The sequence below is a fragment of the Podarcis melisellensis genome, assembly GCF_964234715.1.
Source record: "Podarcis melisellensis genome assembly, chromosome: 8".
NCBI classification, from domain to species: domain Eukaryota; kingdom Metazoa; phylum Chordata; class Lepidosauria; order Squamata; family Lacertidae; genus Podarcis; species Podarcis melisellensis.
Genome location: NC_138540.1, coordinates 68,475,398 through 68,500,619, shown reverse-complemented (window position 1 = coordinate 68,500,619; position 25,222 = coordinate 68,475,398). Strand labels below are relative to the sequence as shown.

The 25,222-nt window shown below is 44.4% G+C and overlaps 1 protein-coding gene across 10 annotated transcripts in view; it reads right to left on the bottom strand.

Annotated features, from left to right (window-relative positions):
• Positions 1-25,222, bottom strand: part of PTPRU (protein tyrosine phosphatase receptor type U) — a 373,235-nt gene that overhangs the window by 53,248 nt on the left and 294,765 nt on the right. For 4 of the 10 annotated variants that reach the window (XM_081920500.1, XM_081920501.1, XM_081920503.1 and 1 more), the window contains 8 exons: positions 24,050-24,207; positions 15,577-15,767; positions 11,894-11,966; positions 7,605-7,681; positions 5,641-5,658; positions 3,339-3,375; positions 558-655; positions 321-437 (listed from right to left, as the gene is read on the bottom strand). In XM_081920500.1, coding sequence (XP_081776626.1) covers positions 321-437; positions 558-655; positions 3,339-3,375; positions 5,641-5,658; positions 7,605-7,681; positions 11,894-11,966; positions 15,577-15,767; positions 24,050-24,207 — 769 coding nt within the window. Of the gene's footprint in view, positions 1-320; positions 656-3,338; positions 3,376-5,640; positions 5,659-7,604; positions 7,682-11,893; positions 11,967-15,576; positions 15,768-24,049; positions 24,208-25,222 lie in introns of all 10 variants that reach the window. The other 6 variants (XM_081920502.1, XM_081920505.1, XM_081920497.1 and 3 more) reach the window with 2 other exon arrangements.

Genomic DNA, 25,222 nt, shown 5'->3' with positions numbered 1-25,222 from the left:
AGTTGGAATCCACAGCATCTGAAGGGCCACAGGTTCCTCACCCTAACCATAGGCTTTGCACATGAGCATTGCACATTACTCCAGGGACCAGTATGGGTGGGCAGAATAGCAAGGTCTTCTCAATGCTCAGTGGTTGCTATAGGAGCCCTCCTGCAGTCTTCCTGGCCTGCAGACCTTTTTGCCTGCAAGGAAGCCTCAGTGAAACCTATCTCTGCCACCCGGTGCTGCTGGAAGATCATGGCCAATGTACCAGCTTTTGGGTTAAGAGCAATGCTTCCACAGACAGGACTGTGCTGAGCTTTGAAGCTTGAAGAGCTTACCCTCTCCAGAGTGAATGTCCTCACGACATATTCCGCCAATGTCTCCGACTTCACCTGGGTAATTTTGATGTCGCCATACATCTCTGAGTCATCTGGCCAGTATTTGGAGCACTTGACCTGCAATAGCAAAATAAAATCATCTGTGTGTCTAAGAGTGGGATGAGGGGTCAGGGCCAATAAAGCACGCCCCTCTGGAACCCACAGGGTCGGGAGAGGAGAACAGAAGGAGTCTCTTACCCTTCCCACTTCAACCAGCTTGGTTATCATCACTATGCTAGAACAGTGCTCCTGCCACACCATCCGCCAGAAATCATAGATCATCTCCTGTTTGGGGCCTGGAGCATTGAGATGGAAGAGAACTAAGCAACCACTGAGACTGCTAAAGGACGCCATGTGCAGAAATAAGGTGGCTATTGATTTGTTTCAGGTATTTCCTCTACCACAAAAATCTCAGAGGTGAGTTACAGCAGTACAATAATACAGTATTAAAAAGCAGTTGGAACAATGTACTGTACATGAAAAACTGCACCAGGGAGTAGTGGAACTTAAAAATAAGTCTCATCTGTAAAAAGCCAAATAAAGAGGTGTCTCTTCAATGAATGCGGAGAACGATACAATGGTGGTGCCAAGTGGGGTGGGAATCCCACCGTGGAATGCCACAGAGGAAGCCCTCTCCCAAGACACCTCCAACCCAAACTTTTTTTTTTTTATAAAAATTTTTTATTCATTTTAAACAGTATAGAAAACAGAATAGACAACAAAATAGAAAAAGAAAAGAAAAAACATACAAACAAACGTACATGACTTCCCCAAACCTTCCCATCACTGCACCCTTATTTTTTAAATTAGCTTTAAGCAATCCTTCTTTCAATTTTAAAAAAACAACTTCCTTTAAATTTTCTTAAGTTTAGATTTTAACAGCTATAAATTCTCTAATTTCATAGCCCTTGACATCTTCTCATTCCAAAATTTTACAAAAATTTTTAAGATACACTTTAAATTTTTTCCAGTCCTCTTCCACCGTCTCTCTCCTCTGGTCGCGGATTCTGCCGGTCATCTCTGCTAGTCCCATATATTCAATCACCTTGATCTGCCATTCTTCCAGAGTAGGTAGCTCTTGAGTCTTCCAATACTTTGCTAGAAGAATTCTTGCTGCCGTGGTTGCATACATGAAAAAAGTTCTATCTTTCTTTGGAATCGTTTGATCGACCATGCCCAGGAGAAAGGCCTCCGGCTTCTTTGTAAATGTCCACTTTAGGACCTTTTTAATTTCATTATAGATCATTTCCCAGTAGGCCTTAATTCTTGGACAGGTCCACCAAAGATGATAAAAGGTTCCTTCACATTCATTACACTTCCAGCACTTGTTGTTGGGCAGATGATATATCTTTGCAAGCTTGACTGGGGTCATGTACCACCTATAGATCATTTTCATTATGTTCTCTTTTAAGGCACTACATGCCGTGAATTTAATGCCTGTGGTCCATAACTGTTCCCAGTCTGCAAACATAATATCATGTCCGATATCCTGTGCCCACTTAATCATTGCTGACTTTACTGTTTCATCTTGAGTGTTCCATTTCAGCAACAAATTATACATTTTAGACAAATTCTTAGTATTGGATTCCAATAGCTCTGTTTCTAACTTTGACCTCTCCTTCTGAAATCCTAGTCTCCTGTCTTGCTTAAATGTCTCATTAATCTGATGATAATGTAACCAGTCTCGAACTTTAGATTTTAGTTTCTCAAAGCTCTGTAATTTAGGCTTTTCACCATCGTATTCTATAATTTCATAATATTTTGGCCACTCCAACCCAAACTTTTGAGGACTACCAAGAGTGTCCCCTTTCAGATATTTGGGGTCTAAATTGCTTAGTAAAATGAACATCTTGAATTGGCATAAATTAATGTGTTGGGCTGGCTGAATCCACACACTCCATCACCTTTAAGATGAAGGAGGATCTGCTAATCCCCACGAGTCCACCAATGATGGAGGGATTGGGGGGGGCACATATACACAGCACCTGGGCTCCTTTGGGAAGAAAGACAGGATATCATTTTAATTAATCATCACAATAATTAAACCAAGGGTAGTCCAGGGATTGAATATGTTAACCCCCACTCAGTTTTGCACTGTTGCTTTTTTCTGGGTCCCTGCTGCCCACATGCTCAGGGCCATTAAAAAAGATGTCATGGGGGGGGGGGAAACCCACACAGGATTACAATTTGTTTCAACCCGCTTGTGGAGACTATCAGAGGTCACAAAGAGAAAGGAAAAATACATGAAAATAACAAGATGAGATGTGGAAAATTTCAAGAAAGGATTGGATAGAATTGTGAACATTATTTGGACAGATTTGTGGACATTAAAGCAGCAGCAACAAGATGATTGGATCCCTTTCGGAACTTGAAATATGGGTGCCCCCAACAAAAAAATTAAAATTCGGCTCTGTAATTTGGAATTTTATGTGATTTGATTTGATTGAAACAAAAAAAATCCAGTGTATCTGAAGAAGTGTGCATGCACACGAAAGCTCATACCAAGAACTAACTAAGTTGGTCTTTAAGGTGCTACTGGAAGGAATTTTTTTGTTTTGACTATGGCAGACCAACACGGCTACCTATCTGTAACTTGATTTGATTGGTCTGTTAATAGAAATTATTTAAAAAATAAAAATAAAAAAGAAGTCATGGGAGAGCCATCATTTTTAATGATCTCCTGTGATTATTATTTTTTATTAACAGCAATCATGGATAAATGGAGAGATTCTGATTGTGCTTGGGACATTGTGCGTGTGCATGTGTGGGAGACAGGATTAGGTCTTCTGCCCTGCAGTTTTCTCCCTGGAGAAGAACTTTACATGCTCAAATACTACTACCACTATTATTATTGTTATTGTTATTGTTATTATTAGCATGGCCATCATTATTCTCCAAAACAAGCCCAAGTGGTGCAGGAACAAGGAGGGCAAGAATACCAGAATGTGAAAGAGGAAGAAGATGATAAGAATGATTTACCTTGAGTGGCTATGAAGTGGTTGGATCTGTGGTAACCCTGTGAAGGAATAAGACAGTGTGTTATGTTCCTATGGTAGGGAGGGAATGGTGGAAATATTTCCTGCATTCTAAAGGAATGCCACCAGCAACATTGGTCCCAAGATCTGCTGCTCTTAAAGCTGACTTAAGCAATCCCCTTTTGCTATCCCTTACACCACACATACCAAAGCCCCAACAAACTTCCAAAGTTGGTTAGAGGATGTCCAAATGGATCCTCAGCCAGGGTCCCTCTGAAAGCAAAGTCACTCAAACAAAATAGCCACTAAAGCCCTTCCACAGTGCCTACATCCCAGTTTCCTGCCCAGATCCTGCATGCTTTGGACCAAGACCACGTTCAAACTACACATTTAAAGTACTATGAGGCCACTGAGGGCAAATACAGATCTCTCACTGTCCTCACTCCAAATGGGCAGTGAGATGCTGTTGCTAAGGCAACAAGGATGCATTTCTTCTTCAAGAAAAGGTCATGCCATTTGCGGCCTGTAAATTTACAAACAAGGCTAGTAAGGCAGAGCAAGATACATGGCCTGGTATTAGGGGTGATGTGGAGAAAGTGGACAGAGAGAGGTATTTTCTCCCTCTCATGTAATACTGGAACCCAGGACTATCAAAGAAAGCGGAGTGTTTGGAGGATTCAGGGCAGACAAAAGAAAGCACTTCTTCCCACAGTGTACAGTTAAACTCAGGAACTCACTACCATAACAGGTAGTGATGGTCACCAACTTGGATGGCTTTAACAGAGGATTATGCAAATTTGTGAAAGGTAAATCTATCAATGACTATAAGCCATGATAGCTATGTTCTATCTCCAGTGTAGGAGTCAATTTGCCTCTGGGTGTCAGTGGCTGGGAAAGTGTGCTGTTGTGTTTGTGCCCTGTTTGCAGGCTTCCCATGGGCATCTGGAAGGTCTGAAGGGGGGATTCTAAACTCATACAGCTGAACACATTGATAGTTCTCCTTGCCACCTGGAACCCTGGTAAGGCACAGTTCTTGATCAAATGAAGGCATGCACAGGACCACAGGAAGCCACCTTATTCTAAGCTAGACCGCCGGTCCATCTAGTTTAGTACCGTCTACACTGACTGGCAGAGGCTCTCCAGAGTGTCAACTAGGGTTCTCTCCCAGCCCTACCTGGAGATGGCAGGTGTGGAACCTGGGACCTTTGCCATGCAAAGCAGACATTCTACCTGAGCTACAGCTATTCCCTAACACACGGAGAGGATTATATGCATGTTAGCCTGCTTAGATCCTCATTCAGACCTTCCCGCTCAAAACAGGGTGGTTCTGAAGTGGAGCTTGCATGTGTGAACCCAGCTACCCCTCACTTCAATCCAGTTGTCTGAACATAACTGGTGTTCCCCCTCTACCCCCGGCACCATCATACAGGGCACACAAGGCCAAACACAGGAGACTGGGATTCAGCCTAAGCATGGGTCACCTTGAGGGTAACAGCAGCCTACAAGTGCTTCCCTGTACACGAAGGCAGCCTTGATTAATGTCCACAAGCAGCAAGAAACTGAGAGCAGCACAAGAGCCCTGTTTGCAGCCTTGCTGTTCGCAGAAGTCATGTGGTCCTGAGTAATGATTGTGAACACCTTCATTCATCCAAGCCACTTACTGCATGCATTAGTAACTCCTAATGGGGGAGCAGTGGCCCAAAGAGCAGAGAAAGATGTAACAGCGCCAGTAACCAATAACACAGCAGGTTGGCTTGAAAGCTAAACATGAGGCTCCCTGTGTGGCCACCTACGCTCTCATTTTGCATTTTATATGTGTAGTCATCAGTTCTGCAAAGGACCTAATATACACCCATGTTCAATCATCTAACCAGAAGGGGATGTTCTCCAGCTTGGAAAAGCTCCCTCCCTGCTAATAGTCTCTGGATGCTTACAGTTCAAGCATGAGCCCGTAGCAAGCATTGATTAAGTCCACATCATCTGTGCCACCATGCAAGCCATTATAATACATGTGGCAGTCCTCCAGATATTTGAAGATGGTGTGAGTTAAAGTAGGGGCAGAGAAGCTTTGGTCCTGTAGATGTTGCTGAATGACAACTCCTATCAGTCCCAGCAAGTATAGTCAATGGCCAGGGATGATGGGAGTTGCTGTTAGGCAACATCTGGGGGAGAGGCAAAGGTTCCACACAGTAGAGGGAACCACCTTGAGTGCCCCTAACCACATTCTCCACCCCTGGATAAATATTTAAGGGGCTCCTAAATGGAAGAAAGATGGAATAGAGGAGAGGGACTCGACATATACTTACTTCTCGGTTTATCCGAATCTTAGCAAGCCCAATCGGACACAGGTTCAAGAGAAAAAGAGATCAGAGACAGACAGATTAGTGAGACACAATCTGAGGAAGACCAGACTGTTTAGTAGAGGGAGTACATTAGACAGCAACATAGATGAGCAGAGAAGGAGGAGCAGCAAAGGACACTGGGATTGGATCTGGTTTCTTTTGCCTCACTTAAACAATCTAGACAGCCATGAACAGTCTAGAGATGAAATAAAGATTCACAAATATTAGAAATTTAACAGAAATTCCCCGTTGGTTGGTTTGCCAAATTTTGAATTTGAAATTCAAATTTCAATTTTGAATGTGGCATTTGAGATTTGAGTGTTTTCAACATTCTGGCATCTTTTGATTTAGGCAGGTGTCCAAAAATTACATAAGCCATCAATTGTCAAATGTGGTAGATGTCATTGCTTGTCAGCTATCAAATACCATCATATATTAACTACCAAAGTAAAATATCAAGTCAAATATCCAATACTGAAACCAAATGTGACTCAATGTCAGCTATAGGTATCATAAACTACTGGCAAGTCTTCAACTATTCAGTGCATGTTTGATGTCAAAATTTGCAGAAGAAAACTTCTTTGGAAGGAAATTAGTTTCAGCTCTAAGACAGATGTTTCAGAGGCTTTACACTTGTGGAGGGATTTAGAGATCACTTATAATATTATATTGTCCCTATTCTGTTATTGAAATCATGTGTTGGTGGATGGCCATAATATGGATATAGACTGTATTTGTAACAGTTCAGGTGTGAGCCTCCAAAAAGCATTTGATGAAATTCATATTGCCACCATGCAGACCATTGTAATACATGCTAAATAAAAGTTTTAGTTGCTCATAGTTGCTCTGTATTGTGGGGTATCTAGGTTGTGTGCCAGTGGAACAGAGGAGGGAGACCATTGTTGGCAATTCTTCCTCATCATGGGAGCCTGACTGGAGGGCTGGGAAACCCTGCGGGTGAAATCATTAAAAATTACCCCCCCCCTCCCTCATTCTGTTGATGGGCTCCTTCTATCAGTGGACAGACAGCATTATATTTCACATATTGTGTGTATCTTCACTTTATAGTTTTACAGTTATTGACTCATCACACACAATCTTGCATTTATTTCAATGTACATTTTTACACCATTTATTCACAGCTGGGGGGACAAATGGGTTTCTCTTGTTCTGTTCCTTTATTGTTCCATGAATTTGGTCTGTGCTGCATTCTAGTTTGACTTAATTTTGGTTTAATTGGGGTAATTTCTAAAATCGATTCTGGTATTGGAGCATGTGCTGTTTATTATAGCTTACAGTTCACTTGGGTCACTGACATCTATATTTGGACTGTCTCAGAAAAATTACTCCTTTCTTTTCCTGGAAGAACCTGAATAAATTTTAGGAAACATGCCCATCTCTAGACATAACATGGATTGTCAAAGGATGAGAAATTTATGTTTGTCCTTATTTGGTATGTGTTGGTGGGAGGGAATACAACTCCCATCATCCCTGACCATTGCCCATAGTCACTGAGGCTGATGGGAGCTGTAGTGAAACAACATCTGGAGAGATACAGGCTCCCCATTCTTGAAGGAGAGTGCATATGGTCCTTCACATATATCTAACCCTATCCTGATCTACTGCTGTACCATCATGTTCCATTCCTGGAGCAAAAGGGAAAGGGAAAGGTAGCATTTTCCTCAGGAACGAAGAGCATTCTTAAAGACAGCAGGGGCAGATGTAACATCAGGCTGCATGAAGTGTGGAGCTCCTAAGGATGCATGTGTGAGAGAAACACAGGGAAAACATGGAAGACAAAGAGAATTCTAGATCACACAGCCAAGAAGGTTTCTATGAGACAAAAAAACTCAAGACTCTGAGATTTTGCTGAAGAGAAGGTTGCTGGTAAGGCGATGGAAACAGGTCAAGGGCGCTGATGCACTTACATCAATGTAGTTGGCGTTGATATAGTCTGAGTTGGGGTCCCCAAGAAGTGGATGGAGCTTAACTCGATGCCGATCATCTGGAAACAAAATCAGATAGGACTATCAGTCCAGGACAGGCAGAATAGCCACTGGGTGGCCTTAATCTCTTGACTCCCCATTTCATAAGTTCAAGGTGCTTTTCCTTTTAAATTTCCAGTCACTTACTGGACAGTGGCTACATCAGATTCCAACAGTGCAACTCAAACATGGGCTACAAGCCCTGGTGTCATTCTACCAGGACTCTGAAACCTGGGTGTACAGCACAGAGAGTTCCTGCATGATGTACATTACGTCTGAGTTCCTGCAGTCTTGAATAATCACATGATTCTTCCTATGGTGACCCATATTTGCAATTTGCCATGATGCTAATCGAGCTCTGGTCGTCAGGCACAGAACTCCAGAAAAGATCCCCTTCTTTTCTAACCAGTAGCCATTATTGTGATCCTCCACATCTCAGCCTGCCTGTGTGGTTTGGCCAGAATCCTCAAGCTTCATATTCTTTTCTTTTCAAATCCAAGGCCTTTTGGCTCCCTAGCCACACAGAACAATGTCAAAAGCTTTACTAATTGAATTCTCCAGTCTCCATGCAAAAGCCACAATAGGTACCTGAGAGGTTCCTCAAGGTTTGCCACAATGTAGCCGAGATCAAGGCTTTGCTCTAAGGTAGATTTAAAGAACAGGCATACCAGGGCTGCAATGCTTAAACAATTGATCAAGCAATGAAAAATCTACTGAGCTTTTAAAAAGGCTTCTCCAATTAATCAGGCAGCAGTTTTTCTATTTTAAAAAACCACACAAAAAACCTGCATTATTATTTTAAGGGATGTACTTGCAAATTTTGGGGCAGCAGATGCCCTTTCGAAGCAGCATTTCCTTTCTCCTATCTCGCGCAAAGGAGGGAATGCTTCTTCTGACATAAAAAAATGGGATCTAAAACAAGATATTGCAGTAGCAGTCAGTGGGGTGCTGCAGGTGAGGTGGTGATGCTCACCTGCTTTCCAACGCCCAGAGTCGCTGCTAGTTACTGAGAAGAGGAGGCAGCAGGGAGTGCAGTGTAGGCACAGTGGCAGGAGTGTTGGATTGGCTTCACTGCTGAGCTTGCACCATGCCAAGCTCCTTGCCCCCTTGCTCCTCTCCCTCTCAGCAACTCGAATGGATGGTCTGTGTTGGGAAGCCAGGTGAGCAATGCCACCCCACCCACTCATGCCACCAACCAGGGCTGTCTTAAGCATATGTGGCGCCGGGGTACAAAGATCCACCCAGCGCCCCCCACCCCAGGTTGCCCAGTCCCATGCGTGCAGGAGGGCGGAGCCGGCTGGCCGCCTCAGTGTCTTGCTGGCTTGGTCTCCCCCGAACTCATGACCGCAGCAGAAGATCCCATCGTGGCACTCCAATCAATGGGCGGGCTCTTCCCCAGACTCAACTCTCGGGTCCTGAACTCTCAGCCTGCCACCCCTGAGAGCCCAGCGCCCAGGTGCCCCGCACCCCTAGCGCCTATGGGTAAGACGGCCCTGCCACCAACTTCTGCTGGAGGTTGCAATGCATGGTGCTCCTGTTCAGAAATCTAGCCACGCTATTCTATTGCCAGCCCCCTTCACTATACTTTTTCATCCTCTTCCTCAAGCATTCCTTACACACTGAACCCATTAGAACTCTGTGCTGCTTTTGAGGCCCCTCTTTGGTTTCACCACCAGATTTCCAGACTTTTGCAAACCTTAAGTGTTTTCCAAGGCTGGTGATACCTTAGGGGTGGGAGGTGCCATTTTGACGCTACAAACAGCAGCGCTCACAGTCTGAACATTGGGAATAGAGGAAATGTATCTACTCAAGATGCATGAATACTTCGTCTAAAAACGAAGAATGCCTTATATTTGTAAAATCAAATAAAAATGATTTTAAAAATGAAGAATGCATTTCCCCCTTCAAAATGGCTGTTCTATATTCATATCAGCATTTATTCTGATTGAATTCATGCATTCATTTGTTAATCAATTCACTGATCAACTGAAAGCCTCAGTTCTTACACCTCCAGCCAGCTACACTGATCCTGAATAAATCTCTCGTCTCTACATTAACGAACTCTGCAGAATTAATGCATTTGACTGTAAGATCATGGTTACCTGAGATATGGTGGATCAGATGTTACCTAGTCTCAGACCTGAGACTCACCTTTAACCCACATATGCATTCTGGGGACCCACTTATTAACTTTTACCTTCTACTTGTATGATGGTAGTGCTGCTGTTGTGACCCACCTTAGATCAGGCCATGATGTAGTTTTGGGTCCTGACACATCAGCTGAAGACCAGTGACCCAGAACACGTCACCACCCAAAGAAGACATCTGCTGAATACCAACTGGCACCATGATGGTAGCAGAGTTGAGGAAAGGGCAACATTAGGATGACACAGAGAGCTTTGCTCCATGCAGGACAGAAAGATGGAACTGCCTCAGTGCAGAGTGCAGTCAATGGGCAGCTTACTTCCCAGAGCTTCTTATGCAGAACCTTCCCAGTGATCAGGTCCAGCCCAAGACATTTGGGCACCTGAGGAAGACCACAAAATGGCGCCCTCCCTCTCTGCCAAGGAAGAAGGGGTCAGTGAAGATCTGCATCAGGAACCATGGGATAATAAAGATCTACATCAGGTCTGCTGTCCCTGTGGATTCTGCCGCCTGAGGCAGTCACCTCACCTTGCTTCATAGGTGGGTTGGCCCTGCCTGCCACCTGATTGGGACGTTTGGTTAGGGAATGGGGTGGAATCTGAGTTTGGCTCCCACTAAGCTGTTTTGAACAATTAGCTCTCGTTTTTGTCATCATGTTCACATGAAATTTCAATTTGCAAAACGCAGAGAACGGGAGGCTATAATTAGAAGCGGTAAAAATAGTTGGCTAGGATGGTGTTGCAGAGGCAAACCAGTCTTTAGCGGAGCTATTTTACAGCACAGATTCCAAGTGAATTGCAGCTTCCCCCTCTGTTCTATGGAGGGGGATGTCCCCGGTTACTCATTCAGCTCTTTCCAAAACTCTCCCGACCACCAAACTCTACATTCTCCGACAGACAGACAGACACACCATGCAACCATGTGTCGGACTTCTTAAACAGTTGACAAGTCCTTGAAATGTTGCAGTGGAATGCTATCACGCTCAGGTTTGAGGTTTAAGGGGGGGGGGAGAGCCCTTTGATGTAGCCTCTTCTCCATTGATGGGCCCAGCTGACTCACTCAGTGATGGCAGCAAACAACAATGGGCAGTTTCAGCAAATCCTGAACAACACTACACCAGGAATATTTTGCCAATGCTGACCCTTCATCACACCACAGAGCACACCAGGTGCAACTGTTAGAATATAAACCCTGGCACCAGTTTACCTGTGAGATCACCTATATGCCTAGTTGACTGTTTTGATCTACAGAACTGGCAAGTGTCACCAGTGCCACAAAATCCCTGCTCTGCCTTTGTAAGAAATAGATCTTTTAACATGACAGCACATACACTTTGGAACCCCCTGGCTACATGGACCAATGGCTCAGTATGAACCAGCTTCCTTTGTTCCTCACAGCCTGTATTTGGTACAGAATCAAATGGGTGGCCCACACTACCAAATTATTCCATACTAACTGAAACTTCATCTCTAGGGTTACTTCCCCCTGCACAACAACCCTGTCTAAGGTTAGGTTGCACTGAGAGAGACTAACTAGCCAAAGGTTCCTGGCTGAATGTGAACCTGAATCCTAGACTCATGGGTCCTAGTTTGCCACTCTAACCGCTATGCAACACTGCTCTCAATAAATAAATGCTACCCAAGCACCTGCACTCATTCCCTTCAGAGTTTTGAGGTCACGTCACGCTTCCAGCCCTCTCCTCCTGCCAGGCAGAATTTTATCTGGCTGCAACCGACTTTCCAGCCCACAAAGCCTTCGCTAGTAACTTGTGTGACATATTTCATTCCAGGCAAAGGAATGACACGTCTCAAACTAAATGGAATCCCCCCGAGGTGCAAAGATCTGAAGTCTGCAGGCTATAATGAAGTGGTTGCATTTGCAAAACTGAACCCAGATTGGAGCAAAATGCAACCTCTGCTGTGCATTTGACAGTCCTCAGATGCCTGCAAACCACAACCCAAATGCATACTTTCCAGACGCTGGAGAGTTTTGGGGCATTCAGACATCCGAAATGAAAGAAAGAGATTGATTTTTCCCTTCTTTGTGGATTTTTTTTTAAAAAAAGAACTTTTGTCTCTGACACTCACAGGTTGGCATGTGATCCTGTCTCCCTTTGGTCTTGTCTTTCTTCTTTGAAGCATCCCAGCCTTCAAAGAAACTCTAGGAAGAACAGAAGTCTATTATCTGCATAAAGAATACTTGGGGAACAAGCACACATAATTTCCTTTGACAGCACAGATACCAGATGCTCCCCTAGGGGTGGGCTCCACCATACAGCATCAAGACCCACTGCCTAGGTGAGGTGCTCCCAGTGGCTTCCCCAGTGAATGACCAGGGCAGAAGGAGGGGCACGTATCTTTCGGGAATATTAAGATGATCTGCATTAAAATATTAGATGACCTACATTTTTTTTATAAAAACAAGCAAACATACACACAGAGGGTCAAGAAAGCTGAATCCATATTGTGGCCAACCACAGAGCAGTCAAGTACAGTGGTACCTCGGGTTAAGTACTTAATTCGTTCCGGATGTTCGTACTTAACCTGAAACTGTTCTTAACCTGAAGCACCACTTTAGCTAATGGGGCCTCCTGCTGCCGCCGCACCACGATTTCTGTTCTCATCCTGATACAAAGTTCTTAACCTGAAGGACTATTTCTGGGTTAGTGGAGTCTGTAACCTGAAGCGTATGTAACCTGAGGTACCACTGTACAGCATCTGAAGCAGAGGTGAGTAATGTGTGGCAGCACTCAGTCTAATTTCACAGAATTATAAGAGTTGGGAGGGGACCTAATGGTCATCTAGTCCAACCCCCGGCAATGCATGTGGCCCTAAAATTAATTTCTCTATCCCAACTCCAGTTACCTGCATGTTGGGGTAGGGAGGTAGAGAGAAATAAAGGGGTGGAGAGAGGCAGAGAAAGAAGTGGTCCCATCCACTCTTGGCTTTGGCCCCACCCACTGTGGACCAAATATGGACCTCAAAAGATTACCTTTGAAGAAATGTGGCCCTCTAGAAGGGCATCTGATCTCAGTTGGTTAGAGTGTGGCACTGATAATGCCAACGTTGCAGGTCCGATCCCCATATGGGACAAGTGCATATTCCTGCATTGAAGGGGGTTGGACTAGATGACCACCAGGACCCCTTCCAACTCTACAACACTATGATTCTATGACTAGCCACTGTGAGAACATGACAAGGGATAGATGGGCCTTTGGCCCGATTCAGCAGGGCTCTTCTTGAGGAGGCTGGCAAGGCCTTCTCCTTGCAGTGTCTCTGCCCATTTGGGAAAGCTGTATGCAATCCTTAAAGGGCCCGTAACTGGTTCTGTAGCTGCATGCTCCAGGATGGTGGTAGAACAGGAGAAGCTACAGGGGAGTCACCCACAGATCTCAGAATCAAGGGTGAGCCACATCTCAGAAACCGCCCTCTTGACCATTGGGCCCACTTTTGGTCTTGTCTGCTCAATCTGCCAGAGCCTAACTCACCAAGGGTTTAAGATGGAGAGAGAGAGAGAGAGAGAGAGAGAGAGAGAGAGAGAGAGAGAGAGAGATTTTTAATACAGGTGCTACAAATGGCAAGTACCATCTTAGAAGAGGCATCAGATTGGCCATTGTGGAAGCATAAAGCTGGACTAGATAGGTCTTTGGGTCTGATCCTTACGTTCTTATAGGCATTTTCTCATGCCTAGAAAGGAGAATGCCTCTTGATAATGCCTGATAATGCATAGGAAGATCATCTTTAAAACAAAGTAAGTATCCTTTTCCCCTTGTGGTTTCCCACTGATATGTGTTGGGTGGGTATGCATCCTTTTGGATTATAAGTTGGCACGAAAACAGCAAAAATAGGTGGTTAATCAATGACAGAAAAATGGGGATTTAATTAATCAATCAACTAAAACACATATGATTAATTGACTAAGGTTCCAGCCCTATGTCTACTTACTAGGAAGTAAGCTCCATGGAAATGACTTACTTTTGCGTACAAGTCTGTAGGATTTCACTGTTAGGTTTTGTTCTGTTTTTCCAGTACAATCTTTTCCTTGTATTTTCAGGAGCAATTACTATTGAGTTAAATGGGACTCCAGACACACTATATATTTAAAGCACATCCCACCCAAAAGACTCCTGAGAACTGTAGTTTACCCTTCACAGAGCTGCAGTTCCCAGCCCCCTTAACAAACTACAGTTCCCAGGGTTTGGGTTTGTGTGTGTATGCGTGCAGGAAAAGTGCAATGTGTGCACAGTCTGAGACTTACTGCCAGTTAAATTTGCATAGGATTTCACCCTTAATTGTGTAGCAGACATTTTTAGTGTGCTTTCTGCTCTAAAGTCAATTTAGGGAGGAAGATCTACATTTTCAAAAGCAAAGACCCTATGGACCGCACATTTCAGGACCAGAACTGCTAGCTTCCAAACTGCATCCCTCAGGTAGCAGCAGCAGCCATTGTGTCGAGAGGATGCTACATTTACAAACCCTTGAACTGAAGTTTTTACTTTGCTGCCTTAATTGCGAGTTTAATGTCTGCACTGCGCTGATTATGTGGTGTGTTTATTACTTTTAATTGGCTTAGTGTATAGTTTATTGTTGTTTTGCTTTAAATTACATTGTAAACCACCCTGGAATAAATATTTTGAAGGGGATATATATATATATATATATACACACACACATACATATAGAGAGATAGAGATAGATAGTTAGACAGACACACAGATATAGATATATCACTGGTAGGGTGGAAATATATTTTCATCAGTGTCTATTTTCATTAAAGGGATTCCCCAAGGGGGCACTTTTAAAGTGGATTCATTCCACTACATCTGTATTCTCCCTCCCTGCAGAAATGACTCATTCCCTCCCGCCCCCCAGATTATGGAATCTTCTGCTTCCCATGGTTCTTTATTTCCTGTTATTACACAGAGCTACTCTGTGTGTGTGTGTGTGTGTGTGTGTGTGCATACCTCTTGTGCGCACGTGAAATAACTGCAGCCCCGCTGCTATGAGCAAAAAAGAGAAAGTGGAAGAAAATGATATGTTGCCTTGCTTGTTCCTAATATCCAAGTGCCTTTCAAATGACTGGTTTGGAACATATACAACAGCTTTTCAAGGTGCCCTAATTATTGTGACTAGCTCAGGTTTGTCAAATTCATAATATTGGAGAGGAGCGAGTGTCTCAGACATCCGAAACAATTGAACACGAGACAGTAATATTTTTTGGCAGAGAGAATGGAGGGACCTTCAATAGGCATGTCTCACGGGAAACATAAACTATATTGTTCTGACAGTGTCGTAAAGCAGAGGGGCTGCACATGTTCCATTTTGATATGGCATAAGAGGTGATGTTGTGGTTTAGGGACACAGTGTCCTTTCAGAAAAGAAGAAGAAAGGAGCCGGGAGACAGAAACTCCCTTTGAATTCCCCAGGCTAAGCCAGCATCTTGGTTACCGTGCCATAGCAACACAGGAATTCCAGAAATCTAGAGCTCAGTTTGGGTGTTCTAATCTCCCTGTCCATCACCCCCCACATTATTAGAACAGCATAAGGGAGAGTGGGGACCAGTGTGCTAGTCCCCAACCTCCTCACTGCCTTCTGTGAACTGTAGACAAATATCTGGATCAGAGAGGAGGGGGTTATTCTACCCATGTGCAGAATTCTGGAGGATAAGGGTTCAAAACAGGGATGTTTCTCTCACTTTCTCATTTTCAAGTTCAGTGGGCTTCACATATCAGGGTTAAGGAATTTGGTAGAGCCTGGGGCCAAATTCTCACCTCATACTCTTGTTTGAAGCCATAGCCTTCTGCAGTCTTCATCTGGTTGATGTGCTGGAGAAGATCAGCCACTCGGACAGCAGGATGGAGCTGCCCAGTGTGATAGGGGGAGCCTTTGCGCCCACACTGCCGTCGAGGGGAACCCCCTAACAAGCTGCTGGACTCATTGACAACACTGCTGCGCTGGTCACCTGGGAATGATAAGACAAGGTGTGACAGAGAGGTGGGAAAGGGAATCCAGAGAAAAACAGGAACCTACACAAGTCCCTCTATAAAGCTATGCAGGTCTGGGTACAGTCAGTGCTGAAGGACAACTCCCATCAGCTCTAGCCAGCATGGCCAATGGCAGGGGATAATAGGGCTTGTCATTCAACAATGTCTGGAGGGCTGCAGGTCACACAGTTGACCTAAATAGTCTAATACTTCTACTGCATTCAGATTTTTTGCCACAGACTACTATGACAACCCACCCACCTAGTCTGGGCAGTAGCTCACACTCCAACTTAGACAAGGGCACAGCCAGTTCTTAAAAGCCAGTGGCAAACATCACAGAAGAGCTGGTCCCCACACTGGTTCTGAGCCAGAGCATTTCCATATTCCCCTGAACAGGTATCCCCATAGACTGAGGTTCCCAAACAAGCAACAATCTTCCCCACTGGAACTCCCTGCTCCTCACTGCTGGATCACTGATGCAAACAACGAGCTAGGAAATAAATTGGGGAAAATGAGTTGGAGTGCTAGATAATAATGTAAGCTACTTAATCTCCAGGGAAAACAAAAACAAAGGTAACGCTTGAGAGTGATAGCACAGACTGAGAACACAAAGGTTTCATTGGGGACTGCAGAACTTGGAGCAAGTTGCTTAATGTGGGGCTGTCCAAGGTCCTGAAAATCTGACTGTACCTGCTCAATTGCACCACATTCAGATGACCTGCTATGCCCCTAAGGTTCTTTTCTGGGTGTGCAAAATTCAGAAAAGTTCAAATTTTGAAGGACAGCCAAGTTCACATATTGTTTCAGATAATGTGAATTTGGTAGGTTCACCTTTCAATACGAACTGAATTGAATTTGCTCCCCATCCCTACTTGGTGAATTCCACACTCACATATAAGCTTATTTTCTTTTAACTTGAAACAATGCTGTTAAGGGAAGGACAGGGGGAGTTGTGCTTTATGATTTTCTACAAGGCCCAGCCAATCAGCACTCTGCACAGCCAAACATGGAGTTGGGATTGAAACAGATTCATGATTGTCACAAGAGACAGCTAATCAGAACTCTGCACAGCCAGCTTCTACTGGAAAGAGGAAGGAAGACCTGTTTGCTAGTGAGCATGGTTCAGCTTGGACAATGGTCCAACTATACTACAAACTGATGACTTTAAACCAGTGCTGTTCTGCTGGTGGTGCACATAGATAGGTTTTGAAAAGTACTACTTTAAAGCATGTGAGGACCAGACAACCCTGAATAAATGCTGCTTGCCCAAGGTTGGAAAGACGATAAAGTCCCTACCAAAGTGGACTGGCAGATTAAATTAATGGACTATGCAGAGATGGCAAGAGTGACTGGGGAAATCAGAAATCAGGAGGATCAAAACTTCAACAAATTATGAGAGAAATTTATACTATATTTGACAGACCACTATAAACACCTGAACTCTTTGGCAGGTCTTAAATAACTCTTGTAATGTTACAGAGAATTTGGATACAATGGAGGACTGGAAAATTAGGAGGATTTATAGAATGTAGTTGAAAAGGTTAATTAAAGAAGCCATGGAGGGGAGGAGGGAAGTCTAGAGATTCGGAAGAATCTTGTGTAATTTTTATAATTTGCGATTTTGTGTATGAATGAATTTGTAAAAATCAAATGGAATCGTTAAAAAAAAGAGACAACCCTGAATATGCTTCTGCCATTTTGTCTCTTTTCTACAGTGATCGGTTCAAAATGACTTGTACAAATGTTTGTGTTGGTAAAATATCATTTTTAAAAAGTGGGTTGTTGTTTTTTAAAAAAATAGAAAATTAATGGAGATGTTCACAAATGCAATTTCTTCTCTGGGATCAAGTACTGATCTCTCTGGTAATGGCAGTAATATGATGCTACTGACGTCAATGAAGTCCACTCATCTTGAGTGGAATTAACTCAACATCTCTCTCAACAAGGTAGACCAGGGCTTTTAAACCAATTATACAGCAAAGGGACCTCCCTAGGGATAAAGTTTTCCCTGGGCCACACAAAGACCCTTCCTGGTTCTGTATTCACATTCATTAACCCAAATTAGAATTAGAGAAGGGCAAACTGCCTTCAGCAATATTCAGAAACAACACAGGAATTATGAGTAGAATTGGAAAACACTGAAAAAAGGGGGATATTTGTTGAGAGTTCTAAATGTGTGGTTATTGCACATGTGTAGGTGCTTTCCAGTATGCAAGTATAGCTCAGTAGCAAGATAAGGCACTGTTGTAAACAATGCAGGGCTTCCCACCCCCAAAATGGTAAGGCTAAGGATCTTTACACTTACATTGTGCATGCCATCTTCTTGAAGCATATGTGATTATTTTATTTATTTAATCTACATACTACTTAACAACCATTGTCTTTATGCAGTTTACAAAATATACAATACAAATAAAAATCTGTTAAAACTCTGAAATCAGACTTCAATCAAAATGTTGGTGGGAATAATAAAAAGGGGGCATTTACTAGACACCAGAACCTCAGTAGGGAGCTTCCAGTTGTCTGTCCTCAACTGGAAGAAAGTTCTGTATAATTGGGCCCACAGTACTAAATGCATAGCTCCTGGTGGATACAAATCTTTGGTCATTAGGCTTTATTTGAACATGAGCCATAGGCCATTTTGAGAGAGGCAGGCGATGTCGTTATAAAATGTGGTATGTATTGTGTACTTTTGTATTCAAAATCCTTCCAAAAATCATGAATCCATATTTGGAGCCTGATATTTTTAATCTTCAGTGGCATCACTGTTTAGAATCCTTGTTTCCTCCATTTCCCCTGGAAATTCACTCTCATTTAAAGTTGGGCAGGGTAGTTAAGCAATGTTCAAGACAGCTAATGTGCACTAAGTAATTCTGGGAATGCATCTTTATGTTGCTAAATTCTCTTGATACTTGCACACCTCCTGTATCCTGAAGAGTTCTCTTCATCTCACTTAGTGCCCCCCTCCCTCCCTCTCTCTCTCTCTCTCTCTCTCTCTCTCTCTCTCTCTCTCTCTCTCTCTCTCTCTCTCTTTCAGAGCATTATCCTGGTGAGTTCTGCTCAAGTCGCAACTCCCCTGCATGGCAGAGTTCTTGAAGTAGTTGCCCTAACAACATTTCATCATAATAATCCTTTTGGGCTCAATCCTACAGCTCCAGCATCTATTCATCTTCTGGGCAAATGTCACCACATAGCCTCCCTCCTTGCCCTTTTGCTTGCAGTTTCCAGAAGGCAACATGTGCATTTGGTAATTAAAAGCCCACAGAGATGTATCGGGCAAGCATGTAAAGGAAATTGTACGAGAGTGATGTGCACAAGGGGGCTCAGATAGCATGCAGAAACCATTACCGCAACAACAGAAGCCGTGGCAAATGTCTTATTCCCCGGGAAAATTAGCCTTTCCCGATCTCTGGGAAATGAGCCATTCAGAGCTTCCCTGGGGTAGGAACACAGCGTTATGCATGTATCTTAGCTTGCACGTGCTTTCCTAGGCAAACAAACAAATAAATCATGGGCTTTAAACAAACCTAGTTAGGAGTAGTTGTTCACTGCTGATTAAAACGCTACAAGCTCCATTTTGAGGGGGAGCAAGGCTGGACAGGGTGTTTTGGGGTTGAAATCCTATACAACATTTACCTGGGAAGGACCCCCACTGAACTAAATGAGACTTGCTTCTGAGTGGACACATATAATAGAGGTGGAGAAGCTCTGGCCCCCAGAGAGTGCTGGAGTACCTCTCCCATCTTCTCTTACCATTGGTCATGCTGGTTGGGACTGGCAGGAATTGAACATCTGGAGGGCCACAGGTCCCCCACCATTGGCATATAGGCCTGTGCTACTGCTGGGCCTTTTCTTGAGTGGCTTCATTTCTCCCCTGCTACTGCTGTCACTGCTGATTTTCTTGGCCTCCAGGGCAGTGGTGGGAAAGACACAGCTCTCCTAATATTGTTGGACTCCAACTCCCATCAGTCCCACCCAAGATGGCCAATGGTCAGGAATGATGGGAGTTGTACTCCAGCAGAAATTGGAGGACACAGCCTCCCCATCCTTGCTCTAGGCCCAGTCTGAATGGCCACTCAGAGTAAGGACTTTTTCAGGCCAAATCCTTGCTTGTTCTTTCAAATGGGAATGGATGCCAGTCTTCTACAAAGCCCCCAGGCAGTCTGTGGGCAAATGAATGCCTTGATGTCACAGTATGCCAAATCTTCATTGCTGCCTTAAAGTCACATCACCAGATTTAGGAAGGTGCAGGTGATTCCCCTGCCAAACCTAGGGGGAATGGCTTCAACTGGTCAGCTAAACCAGGTGAGGGCAGCCGATGGGTCTCAAACCCTCTGCGAGTTTGGGACTTCCTCTGCAAGCAAAGACAGCCACTTGCAGATTGAGCGGATGAGACCAACAGTGGGTCCAACCGCCAAGAAAGCAGTTTCTGCACATGCTGAAGAGGGAAGTGGGGGGCAGGTGGGGTTCATCAACCTGGGAAGGGAGCCCATCTAGGAGAAGGAAAACTGTGGTCCTAAATCTCTGCTGCCTTGTGGGATATCTTCAGGCGGAAAAAAGGAGGAAAAACCCAGCAAAAATCCAGAGTGGAGTCCCTAAGATGGTTGGATGGTGCCTTGTACTCTTCCTTCCGGCAACTCCAGCAGCCAAGCTGGTGCCAAACATATTGCTCTGCTTTACCTTGGACCACATCAATTAGGCTATCTTGTCATCTGGGTAGCCCAGGACCTCCATATACATTGCCCAGGCTTGAGCCTGCTAATGCAGTGGTTTGACTTCACCCCAACATCCTTTTGTCTCTCAACACAGACAGGTGCTAACAGTCAACCTACTGAGAAAATCCATAAAAAGCAACTGTACCAGAATGAATTATTGTGAAAATACTTATTATTACTATTATTTTTTGGGGGGGAGCCAAATTCCATCCTTTTTCAGGACACCATATTACCAAAGTCCACCCCAATCAGCAGATGTCAGGAGCTTCTAAGTTTAATGCTGGTGTGGGAGTCAGGGCAGGGCTCTTGTTTTCTGTGGGTAAATGTAGAAAGAGTCTGCAGCCCCTTGGCAATTGCTTTGGAAAACTCCCTTTTCCACAGGGCCTCCCAAGAACAAGGTTAAACCCACTGCCAGTCAAAGCAGGCGTCATTCCATTGCCTTCAATAGATGTAAAGCAATAGCAGCAAATTTGGGCCGAAAGCTCTTTCAGATGCTCGCAGAAGACAAATTGTTCATACAAACTGGTCTTGTTAAGAGCATTCTAAGAAACTGAAATGGTGCAGTAACTAAAATAAAATAATAGTCCTGCGGAGATGTATAAAACAGGGAAACTCTTGCCCTCTGGGCTTCTATTGTCTGCGAGACAATGGTACAAACCATATTAATCTTGTAGTCTGCAGAGGAAAGATGTGAGCAAGGCAGCATCTTGAAGTTCCAATAGCAGGTGTTATTAGCATATGGCCGAAACTGGGGCACAGAAAGAATTACTTTACAACTAAATCAGCATAGAAATGCATTCACCGGTGTGAAATTATCAGTCTCGGCCTAACGTGGAGGCTCTGCCGCGTTAACTCTTGAATGTTCACAACAGCTCGGCCGCAATCAGAAATCAACAAAAAAACAGCCCCAGGAAAATACAAGGATATTCATTTTAGTTTGTTAGTTGCTACATTTATATACTGCTTTCTGGCCAGAGCACTTTGCTCTTGGGTTTATATATAGCTTGTGCCATGCTCACATATGGAGAACGGTGGTTGGTACAGGGACAAGCAGGCTAGCTCCATGCCCCTTGTGCCATTCCTGTCTGCCACAAGGCAAAGGGCAGCTACGGTGAGGGAGCTCCCTGTGCTCCTGAAAGTTTTTGCATAATATGGAACCTTGGAAAAACAGGGTAGACAAAGTGCAGCATGGGTGTGTCTGCAGGTATGTTGCAGCGCTGCTAATAAAAATCACTGCAAGAAGTAGGACATCCTCTCCACTAAGGACCATATTTGCACTGGCTCCCAAGAATCGCAGGGATTGTGACATCATGACCATCCCAATCCCAAAGCTACAGCTTTGACTGGGGCGGGGGGGGGGGTTGCATTGCATTTAGAGAGCAGATGCTGCGAGGCTGGAGGAAATAGGGCAAACATTCTCAGTATGGTTCCTCAATATGCTTGGCCATGTTCAAGATGGGAACCACAATTCCAGTGCTCTGAATGTCTCTTGCTGACAGGTGGTTACTAGGTAGCCAGGTGAGGTTATAATTTTGGATGCAGACCACTAGCAAAATCCATTGATCAGTCTCAGTCTCAATGCAGAGCAGATTTTCGGGGGGAAAGATAATGGAGCCAAAGTGTAGGCTGAGGAACCCATGGCTTTCTAGATTCTCATGGGTGTCTGGTTGGCCACTGTGAGAACAGAGTGCTGAACCAGATGGGATTTTGGATTGATTCAGCAGGGCTTTTCTTCTACCTTTATGTTATTTGATACTGCCAGACTACAGCTCCCATCATCCTTCACAGGGCTGATAGGAGTTGGGAAGGCCACAGGTTCACCATCCCTGGTTTAGGCTAATCTACAACCGTATGCAAGCTAGCAACGACTCAGAATCCTACTGCAATGGGAACTGAAGGGAACCATAAAGATCCTCTTCTCTGCACCATGCCAAAGCATTTCAAATAAGATTACTGCCTGTGATTTTTAAACATTCAGTCAGGGTCAAATCAAACAAATGGAAATCAGGTGGGTCAGAGGCAAACCAGCGCCAAGCACATTCAAAGGACAGAGAGCATGTAGCTCTATTTTTAGCAAAGATGTGCCCCATGAAAGTTGTATCAGAAAAAGAATAAAGTTGCAGCAGTGGCTGTTCTTAATCCCATTAGGCCAATCCATTATTTGACCCCAAGACTGTAAAGCAAGATGTTGGAATACAGTTGTCTGGATAGAGCACTTTGAAACCAGTAGTTCTCGTTTTGAGAACTAAACACTGCCATTCAAGCCCAGTCTGAAACCTACAAACAATCCACACCATAACATTCCTTCAAACAAACAAAGCTCATTTCCTTAGTGTTTATGCTTTGGCAGAAAATAACTATGGGGAAATGAATGTCCATTGTATGAGCATTCGTGTTTTCTTTCTTCCAGCCACACAGCATTTTGGGAATAGAATTCTGAAACTTCCACTGGTTCCAGACAGAAACCAAAATCCAGAGGTGGCTAGGAGGGCTTGCCTAGAATCTCAAAGCACTTACAGCCTGCCTTGGAGTACCTGACTGTGAAGGTTAAATCATGATAGCGTGGGACATTGTGTGTTTAGGATGATATATCCTGTGGCAAAGTCCAGAGCATGAAACCACAGAGCTCCAGGGTGAGAGAATCTGCTATAACAAAATGAAACTCACTTGGTGCCTTCAGGCACACCTCGAAACCTTAATCTGGAAGACTGTGAATGACCCAGGGGCTTAAACACTTCCTCCTATTCTGGGAATATCCCAGAGGGGGACAAGTACCCACATGACTCATATGGCTATAGCCCCTGTATTGCAGATACTCTCTCCCCCGTCATCTCTCTTATTTTAAATAAACTCAGAATGGGTTTGCTACAGCCTTAAATAGGTCAGAGGGAGCCTGAATAAGAAGATGTCCCTGATGAGACAAAGGTCCTCCACTTCTTCCTACTCAACATCAGATTAATTACCTGCCCTTTACTTTTTTTAAAAAAAAGACACAGGGCAGGTTTCAACATAGAAAACAGTTTGAAAGAACCACACAAACATGTGCATGTGTAACTGCCCAGTGATCTTTGGATGAAGAGTGGTACAACCCATAATTTCCAACCAGGTACAACTGGCTGGGCAACAACGTGACAGTCCTTCAGTCGCCCTGCACATATCAGTTATGGGATGCATGCAACATGACACTCTCTCTTCCTCTTCAGAGTTCTTTGAACAACAGTGTTCTTTCCAAAATGGCAGGAAGGGACACCACACTCCCTTGCTGGGATTCAGCCAAGGGGAATAAAGTGTCCCCTTTCTCCCCCATCCTGTACGATGTGACTGCCCCTGTGTGGCTGCAGGGTCCAACATCCCACAGAAGCCAAACAAGATACCTCTCTATTACATCTGTGAACTGCTTGCAGCAAGGTACCATGGGCAGAAACATTGGCTGTAATCTAAGCAAAACCAATGTTGTTATTGAGCACCAATGCCATTGGTCTATGTGGTTCAGCACAGAGCGTAAAAGCCAAGTCACTCCCTGTAGCTGCTTGCTTGGAACTTACCTCTGTTACTGTAGTTGTGTGTGTCCATGAAGGACAGGCCCAGCCTCTCATCTTCCTGCAGGGTACTTTGGTCCGTAAAGCTTCGATCAATTGCACTCATCATGTGTGTCTTCTCATTGCGGTAGTTGATCGTCGCTTTGGCCATGTTCACTGGTTTCCTGGCGCAAAATCACAAAGGAGGAAAGCAGGCGCACATCAGACAAAGGGGTCCACTCTGGGGCTTCCTGATAGGTACATTTTTCAAACTTCTACAGGTAGGAGGATGAAGAGAGGCTCATGAACATTGGTTGTAGGGTAAGCTTCTTACGTTGCCATGGACAGGCATCACACAGCAACCGAGGCATCAAGCTCCCTGGTTGCTCAGGTATTGCATCCATGTAATTAGAATTAAGCCCAAACTTCTCCTGATAAAAGTTTTGAGATTTGTCTCCCCTGCCCCAATCCCACTAGAAAAAGGCCACCTAGCAGAATTGCTGCAAGTATTCTCCACCGTGTGTGTGTGTGTGTGAGAGAGAGAGAGAGAGAGAGAGAGAGAGAGAGAGAGAGAGAGAGCGCTACCATGTTCACCACACACACACCCCATGCTAGTTTTGGGGTCAGTAGCAGTGGGCAGAGTGGGGGAGAGCCATAGCTGTCAACGTTTCCCTTTTTTTAATGGAGATTCCCTTATTCCGAATAGGATTCCTCACAAGAAAAGGGAAAAGTTGACAGCTATGGGGAGAGCTGTGACATGAGCATGTTGCATGGCATATGAACAGTGCATATGCATGATCACCACGGAATTTTGTGGGGGAACCACCCACCCCCCTCCTTGAAAAAAATGGGTGGGTGGATTCCCCCCCCCCCGATTGTGCCCCTGCCTGCAGCTGCACTGCCACCATGATGCAGTGGCAATGGTGCAACTGATGCAGCAGTGAGGGCAATGGCACTGCGGTGGTGGCACAGGCAAAGCCCCAGTGGGGCTGGCAGCAGTGCCACTGCAGCGGGGGGGGGGGGTTGGACCTGCTGCCTGATGCAAATGGCTTCACCTTATTGATGGGTTGCCCATGATGAGAGCCCATGATGCATTTGGGTTGGATTAGAGAGAGACTTCATCTGATCTGGCAAGTCCTAGGGGCTGTATCCAACATTAGCGTCTAACTTACGTTTGTTAATTTAAGTGGCTCTACTCTG